Source organism: Chenopodium album, chromosome 22 (assembly GCF_948465745.1).
Source record: "Chenopodium album chromosome 22, dcCheAlbu1.1, whole genome shotgun sequence".
NCBI classification, from domain to species: Eukaryota; Viridiplantae; Streptophyta; class Magnoliopsida; order Caryophyllales; family Amaranthaceae; genus Chenopodium; species Chenopodium album.
Window position 1 is genome coordinate 40,662,368 of NC_137855.1, and position 13,900 is coordinate 40,676,267.

General features: G+C 32.2%; 1 protein-coding gene across 1 annotated transcript; it reads left to right on the top strand.

Annotated features, from left to right (window-relative positions):
• Positions 1 to 9,898: 9,898 nt before the first annotated feature.
• Positions 9,899 to 13,290, top strand: LOC145604471 (disease resistance protein RPM1-like). Its single transcript, XM_081660356.1, has 4 exons — positions 9,899 to 10,821; positions 11,217 to 11,821; positions 11,993 to 12,591; positions 12,667 to 13,290. Exons 1-4 carry the CDS (start codon positions 9,899 to 9,901, stop codon positions 13,288 to 13,290), a joined length of 2,751 nt encoding a protein of 916 aa, XP_081516482.1.
• Positions 13,291 to 13,900: the final 610 nt, after the last annotated feature.

Sequence of the window (13,900 nt, forward strand, 5' to 3'; positions counted from 1 at the left end):
TGAAAAATATTTTAAGAATGAGCTTAAATTAAATAATTTCTTCATTTTTTTTTAATTTTACTATCTAGGTTCTGTTTGATTTGATGTAAAACATTTTCAATGATAAATTAATTTTCATGGAAGACACATTTTCAAGGAAAAATACAATTGTAAATTAATTTCCTTTATTTGATTGCATACAAGAAAAGTTCAGGAAAAATAAAAAATAGGAGTAGGAATGTGAGGATGGATGAGAGGGAAATAGAAAGGAGGTAAGGAAAAGGGAGGAAAATGTGGTTTCCCTTGTTTTGTAACGGAAAATATTTTCCATCATTAAGGATGCAATTTTCCACCATTGCAAAAATTGTTTTCCACCCTTCACAACCCAAAAAAAATAAATAAATAAATAAGGAAAAATCATTTTCCATGAAAATATTTTACATCAAACCAAACGGGGCTTTAATATACCAATAGAAACAAGGGGGTAAGGCGTGAGTAAAAAAGAGAGAACTATTAGATTTAAAGCAAAAGTCGGATAAAAAAAAAACAAAAAAAAAACGGATGTTGTATATATTTAGATTCATATATGCCTTACTTGAGAGTTCATTGGCCTCTTCTTCGTGTAATGTTGCAGCAAAGCCATTATATATCTTATTATAAGAATATATTATCCTTTCTGAAGATGATTTAGAATCACTGTTCCAAGTATGCAAACATAATCAAACAAAAGGATAATTAATTGAAGTTCAACAATTAATTAATTATCCCTTTTCAAGTAAATAAAAGATCTAAGGCAAGATACAATTAATAAATATGACACATTTGTATTATACCTCCTTAATACAGAAGAAATCAAGTCATGATGGGACTTTGTAATAGTCTCGAAACTGGCTGATAAACGAGGTTCTGCGTGGTGAGAGCCCAAGTAGACTATATAATGCTACATGCAAAAAAGAATATAATAATGATCAAAATTAAATTTACATTTTTCTTTAATCGTCACACTTTTCTTTTACGCATGTCTCAGTCTGAATTCAATCGAAGATGATCAATTAAGGCAAATTGATGCTTTACCTTAGGGGCAGCATAGGTAGGTAATTGTTGTAATGAAAAAAGAAGTGATGATAATAAGAGACAATGTTGTAAAAGCATTGGAATTTGCATTGTTGAACAAAATCCTTCTTTCTCTTCGTTCCCTTTCTTTTTCAATCGATCTAAAACAAATGAGGATGATTACTATTTGTACCTCGTTTAAATTAAATTTCTCTTTAAAATTTTGTTTAGATAGTAAGGAGCATGATTAATTTATAGAAAGCTAATTAATTCTACCTTAATTACATAGCACAGAAATTAGCAATGAATGGGTGGAGAAATTCTTAGCTATTCCAAATTATTACAAGCGGGTGATTATATTGACAAATTATATTATAAAGACATTTTCAACTAAATTTGCAATTTTTATCCACATTTTTCTCCTCAACATTCTATATGTGGTTGGTGTAACCGTGTAATTATATGAGTAAACTAGTTTATGCTCAATTGATAAAAAAAATAAAAAAAAAAACTTTTTATATATAAGGCCAATGATTTGCATTGGACATTATAAAGGAAAGAAATTTGAAGGACATGAAATGAGGTATATCGTACGTCTATACAATGCAATATTATGAAAATTACGAGTAAACCCGGCCCAAGATAATACATACATGACAATTGTCATTGTCACTTAACAAGCCAAGCCATGCCATGCGCACGCATATCCAATATTTCCCAATATTGTTTAAAGCATGTGCTTTCATGTCGTCCTTTTAATATGTCAGAAGAATTTATACCCAAATGTATATTTATTGAGAAAATATTTATGATACATAAAAATTCTTAATTTTTCTTTATTATTACCACTCTTTTCGTTCTTGAAAGAAGTACTGTTTGGTGATTTTACACATATATCTTTTGTCACTATTATCAACTATTGAGGCAATTAATGGGACTGGGGAGTATATCATATTTATATTTTTGTAAAAGTTAGTCCAATCATATTTTAAACTTTGAAATTGGGTAATAAAATCAAGAATAATAAAAAATAAAAATAAAAAAGTTGCACTACTTTTAGTAGCTAACCAATCGAGTATATATATATGTGATGAGTAATTTGTAGTTTCAAAAATATTCTTATACGTAGTATTAATTATACAAATCAAGTTTCGGTCCCCCTATACCCCATGCATGTTTCAATATTCTATTTGAAAGGAGCAGTAGATAAGATTTGAGCCCGTAACTTTTGTGTTACGCTAAGTTGAGCTGGTCCTTTAACATCATCTGCTAATTAATCTTATATGATTATTGCATATGTACGTACGTCGAGCCACCTTCAAGCTGTGCATAACACTGCCTAATGAGAACAAAGTTAATTCTCGGCAACACTTGAACATGTAGCATGCACCTTTGACCAAATTCCCTACAAAAATGGTATAATCGAATATTAATGAGGGTGAAAAAACTTCAATTCATACATTGATAAATTATTACTCAAAAACACTACTTGCTAAAACAATTTGTGTCATCGATATCCGAGTTCCTACCATTTTTTTTTCGCTAAGATCTTTCAAAAACTTCTTAAGTTGCTGACTATCAGAGATGAGTTTATCATCAATTTGACCTTCAACAAGTGCAAAAAACACCACCTGAAGTTCAAAAAAAAGAAAAGGCTCTCATTATCTTGTTATATAATGAGTCCAAATTAAATAAAAAAAAAAAGAACGAAGAAAGTATGAAGTACGAAGTATATAATCACCTCTGCATAGCCACTGCTTGATTGATTGCTTTCTTCTGTATTTCTACCACAAAGATTTAAAAAGGGTGTCTTCTCATCCGATGAAGTTACGAGTTCATCGGTTAGTACCTACGTTACAAAAACCAACAAAATTCAAGCCTTAACGTCTTTAAATTTGCATTATAAATGATGCATAATAAACTTTAGGTATACAAAATGCGTCAATGTTATTCAAATGGTGCAATAATTTGTTAAATTTACGCTATTAAGCTATTGCATCTAGTATGGATCATCAACCTTTTCAATATATTATCAAATCTATTGACCATAAAACTTGAGTTAATATAGTAAGTCATCACGTGCCTATTTACTGTTTGTATTCTTATTTTTTTTTTACAGTAACGAAGATTTACCTTGACCTGACCTCAACCCTTATTTTTGGTCCAGTATTTGCGAATTAGGCACTTGGGAGTATAGTAGAGGGGAGGATAAGAGTTGATTACCCTACCCGACCCCAAACACTCTCAGCTCACTTTAGTAAGATTCAAACTCCTACCTTTAGTTAACACTTTATTGGTACGTGCCTTTGTGTTAGTTTACTATGCAATGGCCACTATACATCTATGAGTTATTATATGTTGATGAACCTATTGGTACGTATACAAAATATTTAATTAAGAGCGAGATTTAATGTTTAAACCCAAAAATAACGGAAAATTAAACCTAATAAATTAAATGTGGACAAAATCTTCAACCAAAATCAAATTACATAAAGCTCAACTTACATAGGAGCAACTATATATCCAAAATCCTGCATAGTCCAAAATTAATCCAATTGCATCTGCAAGCATCAACAAATATAGTTGAAAAACGACTATCACAATTTTTAAAATTAAACAGTTGTGATTTAATGATTTTGAATTATTTATTAATGTTACCAAAAAAAAAAAAAAAAAAAAAAAATTGACGGGATCACGGCTTTACTCTTAAAAAATAATGGAAATCCGATGGGATTGGAAAAATAAAAGAGACAGAGGCAGTAGCATTTAGAATTTTTAGATCAAACCTTCGACTTCCAATTTATATGTCGGAGATGCATCGCAAGGTGTTGCTTTGGCTGAATCTTCAAGTTCCTCTTGAATTTGTTCATGATCAATCTCCAATATAACCTATTATTAGTTGTTTTGCATTTTAAACAACTTAAGTCAAATCTCATATGTGAATAGTGTAAATGTCAAATACGATCAATTACAATAACAAAAAATTTACCTTTATTCCAAGAGAGGTATATTGACTTTTGTCATCAACTTCGGAAAATAAGAGCTGAAAACCAGCTTTCATGATATCAACCAACTTTGTCCTTTCATGTTCATCATCAAACTTACGAGCGATAGAATCAGACTCAAACTCGGACTCAGACTCGCACTTAGACTGATCAATAGTCGAGTGATCAGTCAGCTTAGAAGAAGGTGCGGTAGGTGTGATGAAGAAAGGTAAACATCTTGAAAAGGAAGACAAAATGGATGTATTAGCAGAAGTAGCCATAACCAAGTTCGGAGAACAAGCATTAATAGCATATGCCGTTGTGTTTTCGACGTCGGTCGAGATCAGATTCTGGTAGAGATCAGAGTCTGAAGCCATTTGAATGATGCTGGTCTAATTAAGGAAATTCCAAGAGTATAGTAGGTAGAACTAGAAGGAATATAATGAATGTGTGTTGAGAAAAAAAATATATATCAATATAAATTGTCTTCGTTAATTGATACTCCATACATATGCTAATTAATCTACGGTAAGAGAAAATGAATGAGTTAATTATTGTAGTATTATTAAACATCTAATTTTTCATCCAAAATTTTAAAGAGAAAAAGGCGTGCATGTGATGCAACAACCAAGCAAGTACAGTACATGTTTAATATATTGCCTGGTAATAATGGAAGGTTTTTTTTTCTTTTTTTTTTTTTTTTTTTTTTTTTTTTTTTTGAAGCATAATAATGTTAGTTAAAATGTCTTATTTTAACACATTAATTAATTTAGCTTCATTAAGAAGTCAACTGAAATAAACAATTTCCAACTAGGCTACTAATTCCCCACCCGGAACGGATTAAGGATCTAGGTCGGGATTATGGGGCACCTTGGCTAAGAAATTTTCAAAAATCAAAAAGATAAGTTCATAAAATAAATAAATAAATAAATAAATAATGCTTACTGTTTCAATTGGGGGTATTCAAAATCGGTTCAGGCCGGAAAGTTGAACATTGGCAAATGTATTAATTAATCAAAGTAACGTTCGTATGTACTTGTTATGAATTATCGAAAAAACCCAGTCCAAAATGCTTTAATTTTGTATGTTTCTTTGGATTTAGTTTAATTAAAAACGCATGTGTCTCACGTACCAAAAACCTAATGGAATGAAATGACCATACACAAGCAATCAAATATACGAGAGGTTTTAGGTTTATGATGTCATAAACTGATTAAATATATACGTGGTTTTAGTTATCAGTGGCGGAACCAAGGAGGGTTGGCGTAGCTCATGTCCTCCCCCTTGTTGGTTGTATTTATTTCTTAAAAGTAGCAATAAATTCTACATGTTAAGTTGTACGGACTACGAGTAGTAGATTTAGTTTTCAAAATTCATACTTTATTTTTCTCATCTTGGATTCGAATCTAGTGCATTGCAATTTTTCTAATACAAATTTGTTTTAGCACACTCAGTAAAAGCATTTGTCTTCCTATTTATTTATTTATTTATTTATTTATTTATTGTATTTAACTCGATTATTTATTTAATTATTTTTGTATTAATAATTTAGTCTCACTCATTTAATTTATTATTGTTCTAGAATTGGAGATTTTAATATATTTTACGATATATAAATAATCATTTTTTTTAATGAGATACAAGTGCATAAGATTCGGCCTTCGTAATAAAAATATCAAAAAAAAAAAAAAAAAGTTCCACCACTGAGTTTATGACGTCATATATCAACTTACTCGAGACCTCTAAATACCGACAACCTTAAGAGTACTACAGTAGTCATAGGTACTTCCCGGAATCTGTTCCACCTTATCTTGTAGATCTAATCACAAACATAATATTGCTACTTCTTACAATGCAAATTGATGATATTTTTAAGGTTGTTGAAATCATCTTAAACCAACCCCCCAAAAAAAAAAGGAAGAATACAATAACACTAACACCTAGTCATCTTTAACAACCCCCAAAAAAAAAAAAAAAAAAAAAAAAGTTGGACATCTTAAAATATTACTCGTAAAATCTAGAAGAATTCAATAATACCTAGTCATCTAGCTAGCTAGATGCCCTTAAAGACTTTTACTTCATTGACCATTGTATTAATTTAAAGATCTTGATAACGAATGTCTACAAGCGGTAGACAATAATTTTAAAAATTTCCTAAGATATAATTAATTTAGAAACGCATGTCAAATTACAAGTTAGTTAGTGTATTAAAATTTTATTGTAATTTATTTTATTTTTTTCTTGTCAAAAAAAAATTAATAATTTTCTTTTAGTTATCTTATCTAAACATCTTTATTGACATTTGTTGATGTTTGCCTTAATTAAATGTAAAGTAGTACTCCCTCCGTCCCTAAATTACATTCCTCCTTTCTATTTTTTGTATTTCAAAATTACATTCCTCCTTTCTTTTTTTGGTAAGTTTTTTTTAGTAAATCAACTCTCTTTTTCTGTTTTATATTTAATGCTTTCTCACTTATCCTTACCTAATCTCACTCATAATCCTTGTGCCAAATTACAATGAATATGATTTGTTAAAAATTTTCAATTAGCAGCATATGATTGGTCCTTTTTTTTCAAACGATTGATGACATGTCATGAGTAATAACTAATCTATCTTTGTACTTCTCATGGCATTATTTAATTATTGTTATTTGTCTTATTCTTCACTCTTAATTCCCGTGTAAATGTTCAAAGAGAAATGTAATTTAGGAACGGAGGTAGTACGAATTATTGAAAATATTTAATTATTTTTTTCTATTCTATTTAAATTTTAATCAGTCTATTTTGTCTCATGCCGTGCATTGAAGACATCCTATTATAATAAGTTATCTCTTTCACAACCCTCGGTAGTACTCCACAACGAACTCCATAGTCTTTAACCTTTGCATGTTCTCCTAGATTACTTATTGACATTGTTGCACGTCTTGTAACAGTTAGTTGTTGATTGCTATAGATTTGGCAAACATATGAAAAAGATAGCTAGGTATATATTTAGTTTGTTTGACCAATATAATGCATTAGATTAGATGATCTGTTAAATTTAACTTGAAATATTTTCTCAATTTCTAGATTTTTAACTCATATTATACATTATTAAATATATTTACGTTGTCAAAAATGAGTCAACTACTGTAAAATTCAAACGTAAATAAAAATTTATAATAATAAAAAACGGATGAGGGTTTTTATTTTTTTCAAAGAATGGATGAAGTTCATCAAAAGAGAGTTTATCAAATCAGATTACTAATTACGAGTACTATCTATATTTTATAAATTATACGGAGTAATAGCTTTATACCCTTAATCACGGTGGCTTAAGATATACGAAGTGCTAGTTCATTAAATAATAAATAAATGAAGAGCTTTAGTTTTTTTTTTTTTTTTTTTTTTTTTTTTTTTTTTTTTTTTTTTTTTTTAAGTTGAAGGTATATAATTGTAAACTTAGGCGTAATATATTTATTTATCCCAAGGAAGGTTTTAATTTGATTACCTTTGGATTTGGGTAGATGTCATTTTTTTAATCAATATTGAATAACGACATAGCAACTTTTAGAGGAGAGTCATGTTAAATTCTTCGTATAAATCAGTTATAGTTGGTTGAGATTTACGAAAGTTAGGGCCTGTTCTCATACGTTGAAATTCAGTTCAGTTCAGCTCAGTTCGGTTCAGTTCAGCTTCTAATTTCCGTCTCTTATAAAATATTCAGTTCAGTTCAGCTCAGCTTAGTTCAGTTCAGTTCAGTTCAGTTCAGTTCAGTTCAGTCAATGAGAACTTATAAAATATTCAGTTCAGTTCAGTTCAGCTCAGCTTAGTCAATGAGAACAGACCCTTGGTAAAATAGGAATAATTCTTCATTTTCAATAGATGAAAATTAATGCTACATACAAAGAGTAATATTCAATCATTTTGTGAAGTTTATAACTAATCCTAGTTTTTTATTTTTATTTTTTTTTTCAAGAAATTAATGCTAGTTGTGAGATGACAAACAAAGTTTGACTTTAAAAACTAGATTAATTCTAATTATATGCTTCATACTAATTCAACTAGTTGTATTTCAAATTTTAAAAACTCAACTAGTGTATTTTTAACGTCTTTTCCTTTTTAATTCCAAGTTCATGACAAATACAATACAACTACTACTCCAAGGCTCCCCAAGCTTATTAACTAGCTAGAGTAGTATGTAGTTTATAAATGCTTTTATGCATTTAAAAAGATTTACAAGTATTTATATATATACATACATACAACCAACTCAAGATCTATCTACTCTCTCACTAAGCTAGCAAGCTTAGCTTCCGATCAGCTGGCCGGCACACCGGTTTAGCCCGGTCTAAACGACATACGAAGTAGATATTATACATCTACAAATTTCCCAGGTATGTGTTTTTTTTCCCTCATCTATTAATCTTATTTAAAATATGAATATTTTTTTATCTTCATCCTAATACTATACCTTAGAATTTTCAAGAAAATAGATAAGATTCATTGTGCTAGTAGATTGTAATTTAGATCGTTTTTCGTGTTGAAACTCAATTTTTTTATGAGTACATGATATTTATAGATTGCAACCTTTGAAGTTTGTAGTCTAGGAATGCTGTATGCTAAATTTGATATGATCAATGTATTTTATTTTGATTTAAGTCTAGAAAAATTAGATTTTAAGGCCATAAACTATACCAAATTTTTATGTAATAAATTGTACATAACTCACAAGAAAACTAATACTACTATGTGAAGGAAAAAACATATAAACTTCATGTTGATGATTGACTTCATAGAGAAAGAGAAAGAGAAAAAGAATTACTCTGTACTGTATTGACCAACATTACCATGATATATTCCGATCCCTTTAATTTGTTCTACTCCGTCACTTTTATTTTCATATCAAATTTATCTTTAGTAAAATGAAATAGACACTATATATTTTGGGATAGAGGAAGCCCAATAAAAAGGCCAAATAGGTCTCACAATTAGACCTGACAATCTTGACCCAGACCCGATGACCCGACCTGAATGACCCGAAATTGACCCAAAAACACTGACCCGAAATCCGAAATTGACCCGACTCGACCTATACCCGACCCGAAAATGGAGTTGACACGATTGACCCGGCACCTGAACTGGCCTGACCCGAAGTTGACCCAACCCAAAATTGACCCGAACCAACCCAATATCCAAAATTGACCCGAATAGACCCGATATTGACCCGAACAGACCCAATACTCGAAATATCCCGAATTAAAATTACCTTATAATTGAACAAAAAATGTCTTGTGCCAAATGTAACTCAAATTGTTCATCTTCAACCATAGTTAACCTCATAAACTGAAATATACTCTGTATAAAATTATTGATTTGAGGTTGATCCATAAATGAAACAACATGAATATATGACCCGACCACATTTTGACTGATTCGAATATGACCCGAACATACTTGACCCGAAATGGACCCGAACTAAACATATCCAACCAGAAATTGATCCGACTCGAACTCGACCCGATACCTGACCCGAAGTTGACCCGAAACCCGAATCGACCCGTGCCATACCCAATCCGAAGTTGACTCGAAACTCGAATCAACCTGACCCGAATATTAGTTGACCCGAAAGACCCGACCCGAATGACACACTTGCCAGGTCTACACACAATACATCTCATTTCCACAATTTCATTTTGCAATTCAAATTAAAGTTTAGAAGAAAAAAAAATGTAAAAGCTAACGAACGTCCAAGAATGTTGGATAAGATTATTAAAAGTAAAAATTTTAACTTGAAATTTATTAATTACAATCCAATACCAGAAAAATTGCTAAGTTTCCTATAGTATGTGTTTAAATTGTATGAAAGTTCGTAATATTTTTATATGTTTGCAGTGAAAGTTATGGCTCTAGCAATACCAATACCAGAGAAATTGCTAAGTTTTCTGTTGGAGAAGGTTGTACCTGTACTACAGGCCGAGACACGAAAGTTTCAGAGTGTCCCGGAATTAGTAAGTGACATCAAAAATGAAATGGAGATCGCTAAAGATTACTTGAAGAAAGTCGAGGTAAAGGTAGACAGAATAGAAGATAGATCAAAAGATAAGCTCAAGCAAGTGAGTAAGTTAAGGTCATTGGTGTTTAAGATTGAAGATATCATAGATGACTGCGAGCTGATTGACCAACAACAATCAGGCCACCAACGCGAAGGAGATGACAAAGGGTGCATGACCGGAATGTGGAAATTATTAGATCAAGGTTCTAAAGATGTCGAGGGTTACAAGGACAAACGTGGGATTGCTTGCTCGATTGTAAGGATTAAAAATGCAATGGAGAAGATAAAAGGAAATGGAAAAGGTTATGAGGAAACGATTTTTGCTCTTGGTGAGGAAGATTCGGGGGAAAAGAAGCTTGACCCTGGAGCTCGTCCGCTTTATAAGGATGAGGAAAATTTGGTAGGGTTTAAGGAACGTGAATTGATTGTAAAGAAGAAATTACGTTTGGAGGATGAGGAGTATGACAGTAAACAGTTTGTGTTAGCAGTTTGGGGTCAGCCGGGACTTGGGAAGACAACGCTTGTTCAAAAAGTGTACGAGAATGAAAAGAAGAACTTCTCGTACTATGCTTGGATCACAGCAACCAAGCCTTACTCAAGTGTTGCTCTACTCAAGTGTTTGTTTAAACAGTTCATACATAGTTATTCTTCTGCAGACAATGTTTCTGCTGACAGTATTTCTGTAGATGAAGTGCAGAAATTACCGGATAATGAGGCGACGATCACTGATCGTTTAAGGAGTTACCTAATGATAAACGATGCCAAAAAAGGGTAATTTTTGCAGATTTCATTCATAATTCTATTCGTGAACATGATTGCTGATTCTTTGATATTCAGTTCTTACTCGTATTTGACAGGAATAATCCTAACTATTGTTACTCTGCTAATAAAAATGTCAGATGTATATAACTGATGTTCAAAATAATGATCTAGTGACTTGCATCAAGCAGTTCAGTAACTCATTACTTATCGCATTGCAATGTGTAAAACATACTATTACAGCTTATATAAGTCGGTTTACTATGTCTGAAGTCTGAACAATAGATTAATATGCAACATTACTCGTTTATAGATGTACTGTATTAACTACATACCCTTCATTGATTCAAACAATAAGGTTTGGAAAAGATAGCTGAATAAGTACCGATGTTTGTTTCTGTTTACAGGTACTTGGTGGTTCTTGATGATGTTTCGGAAATGGAGGAGCTGTCTAAGATCATTCAGGCTGCTCTGACACCTAGTTACAGCAAAGGTGGTCGAATACTAATGACAATGAAAAGTGAACACATTGCAAATTATTGGAAGACTTCAAGTACTTACGGTGAAGCCTACAATTTGCAAGTTTTATCTGAAGAAGAGGCCAAGCGTCTCTTCAATAAGAAGGCATTTGGGAACGAAGGAAAGTGCCCTCGGAAGCTAACAAGTTTACGAGACAAAATTGTGAAGGAATGTGATGGTTTGCCCTTCCTGATTGAGAAAGTAGGGGCAATTTTCTCAACCACGGATAAGTGGATTGAGTTGTATCAGAATTTCCAAATCAACCCTGTATCACCGGAATGGAGCAAGGACAATCTACTCTTCAGCGGCTACCACGAGATGCCTTATCATCTTAAGCCTTGTTTCCTGTATTTATGCATGTTTCCTAAAAGTTGCAAATTCAAAAGAACGAGAATAGTTCGTCTATGGATTGCTGAAGGTTTTGTGGAAGCCAAGGATCATAGCACTCTCGAAGAAGCTGCAGAAGAATATCTTAATGAACTTGTTGAAAGAGGTATGATTTCGAAACAGAATATGTACTTAGGTTCCATTCTTCCATATCAAATCTAAATAACTCTAGGATATAAGGCTCTATTCTATTTTACTTGTGAACTTAAGTTCTAACAACATAAGTTAAATGTTAGAACTCCTTCTGACATACAAATATGTATGATGTATCTTATAGGTATGCTTCATCTCTTGAAAAGCGACGAAACAGGAAGAAACAGGACTTTGATACTTCCTTGTATGTGGCAACATGTAATGTTCCAAAAGTTGGCAGACTTGAGTTTTTGTCAAGTGTTAACGCAAAACAGGTTAAGCACAAACAATCAATGTCGAAGGCTTTCAATTCATAGGGATGCACCAAATACAGTCATTGCCTCAAGTGTCCGCTCAATCCTTTCATTCGTCCAACTTGAAAAATTTCCGATTGCATGGTCATCGCCATTCCAGGAAGCTGAATTCCGGCTAAAAGTACTTGACCTTCAAAATGCCAAGTTTGTTGATGTCCCGAGAGTGGTGGGAAAGTTGCATAACTTGCGTTATCTAAGCATGAGAAATACAAAGGTTAATGAACTCCCGGAAACTATAGGCGGACTCTGGAACCTTCAAACCTTGGATCTTAAAAACACTGATGTAACGAAGCTACCAGTAGGAATAAATCGCCTTCACAAGCTCCGACATCTTCTTGTATGCCATTATAATGAAGACGAGAAGATGGTGCCAGTAAAGATACCCGAAGGGGTATTGAGTAACTTCAAAGACCTGCAAAAGCTAGCATTTGTGGATGGAAGTCTCTATTTACCAAAGGAGAATCCTCAAAAAAAGGAGGAATTACAAGAAGAAAATTCACAAAAGGAGGATGGAAGTTCCAAGCCTATTGTTGGTTTAGTGCCTGGTTTGGAGAAGCTAACACAATTGAGAAGGTTGGCAATCGTAAATATGAAGAAGGAGAACATAAAAACCTTGTGTAAGGCGTTAGAAAATATGAAACAGCTCCGATCATTGAGTGTAAGAATGCTAAGTGATGAAGATGTTCTTGATTTAAGCCACATCAAATCTCCTCCTGAATTTCTAGAGCGGCTTTACTTAATAGGGCCTTTGAAGCACAAACAATTGCCAATATGGATACATAAACTCAAGCATTTGGTTAGGTTGCTGTTGAAGAACTCAGGTTTTGAGAGCGATCCGCTCGAAAAGCTCAAGGTGATGCAAGAACTGCTAGTGCTTGAACTTGATAATGCATATGATGGAAAGGTCTTGGATTTTGGTTACAAGGGACTGCGGAAACTGCAAGTGTTACGTATCAGACGATTAGCAAATTTGAGGACAGTAAAAGCCGGAAAAAAAGCTCTACTTCAGCTCCGTCTGGCTGTACATAGAGATTGCCCGACGTTGAAGGACATTTCCCTTCCACCTCAAATAAATGAAGTTATTCAAGAGTATAAACCAAGAAAATCTCCTAAGCAAAGGGTCAATTGATTTATCTTCCAAGCTTCTTTTTTTCAATTTGTTCGAGTATTTAGTATTACAAAAGATTGAATTCTAAGTTTCTAACCTTCTAATTCATATTGTATGATGGTTTTATAAAATAAATACTTCCTCCGCTTTTTTTTCTTTTTTTTTTAAAACTTGCAACATTTCTACAATGTGCACTATTCACATACTTCAATTACACAAGAACATATGATATTTTGATTATACACATGTAAGTATAATCCAACAGCTTTTATAAGAACATTTTTCAATTGTAGATTAGGAAAAAAAAAAAAAAAAAAAAGTCTATGAATAGTACAAATAGTCATGAAGTAAAGAAGATGCATTATTATGGACATTGAGATGAGAATAGGTAGTATTCAGAACCTAAACAAAGAAAAAGCCTACTAGGAAAGGGAGATACATCATTATGAACAGTACATGACATGAGTAATTGAGTATTAGGGTACTTGGAAACGACACGTGACATAATCTTGAGGTTACTCATAAATTCAATAACTGAATAACAGATTATGCTCACAAGCCATGATAATTAGAATTGTTTTATGTTCATTATGTCTCTTATCAACGGTTTATTTATTGCCAACAAAAATAG

Coding starts and splice junctions, on each gene's coding strand:
- LOC145604471 (XM_081660356.1), top strand. CDS start 9,899: ATGGCTCTAGCAATACCAATACCAGAGAAATTGCTAAGTTTTCTGTTG. Junction 10,822..11,216: donor ATAAACGATGCCAAAAAAGG/GTAATTTTTGCA, acceptor TTCTGTTTACAG/GTACTTGGTGGTTCTTGATG. Junction 11,822..11,992: donor TAATGAACTTGTTGAAAGAG/GTATGATTTCGA, acceptor TGTATCTTATAG/GTATGCTTCATCTCTTGAAA.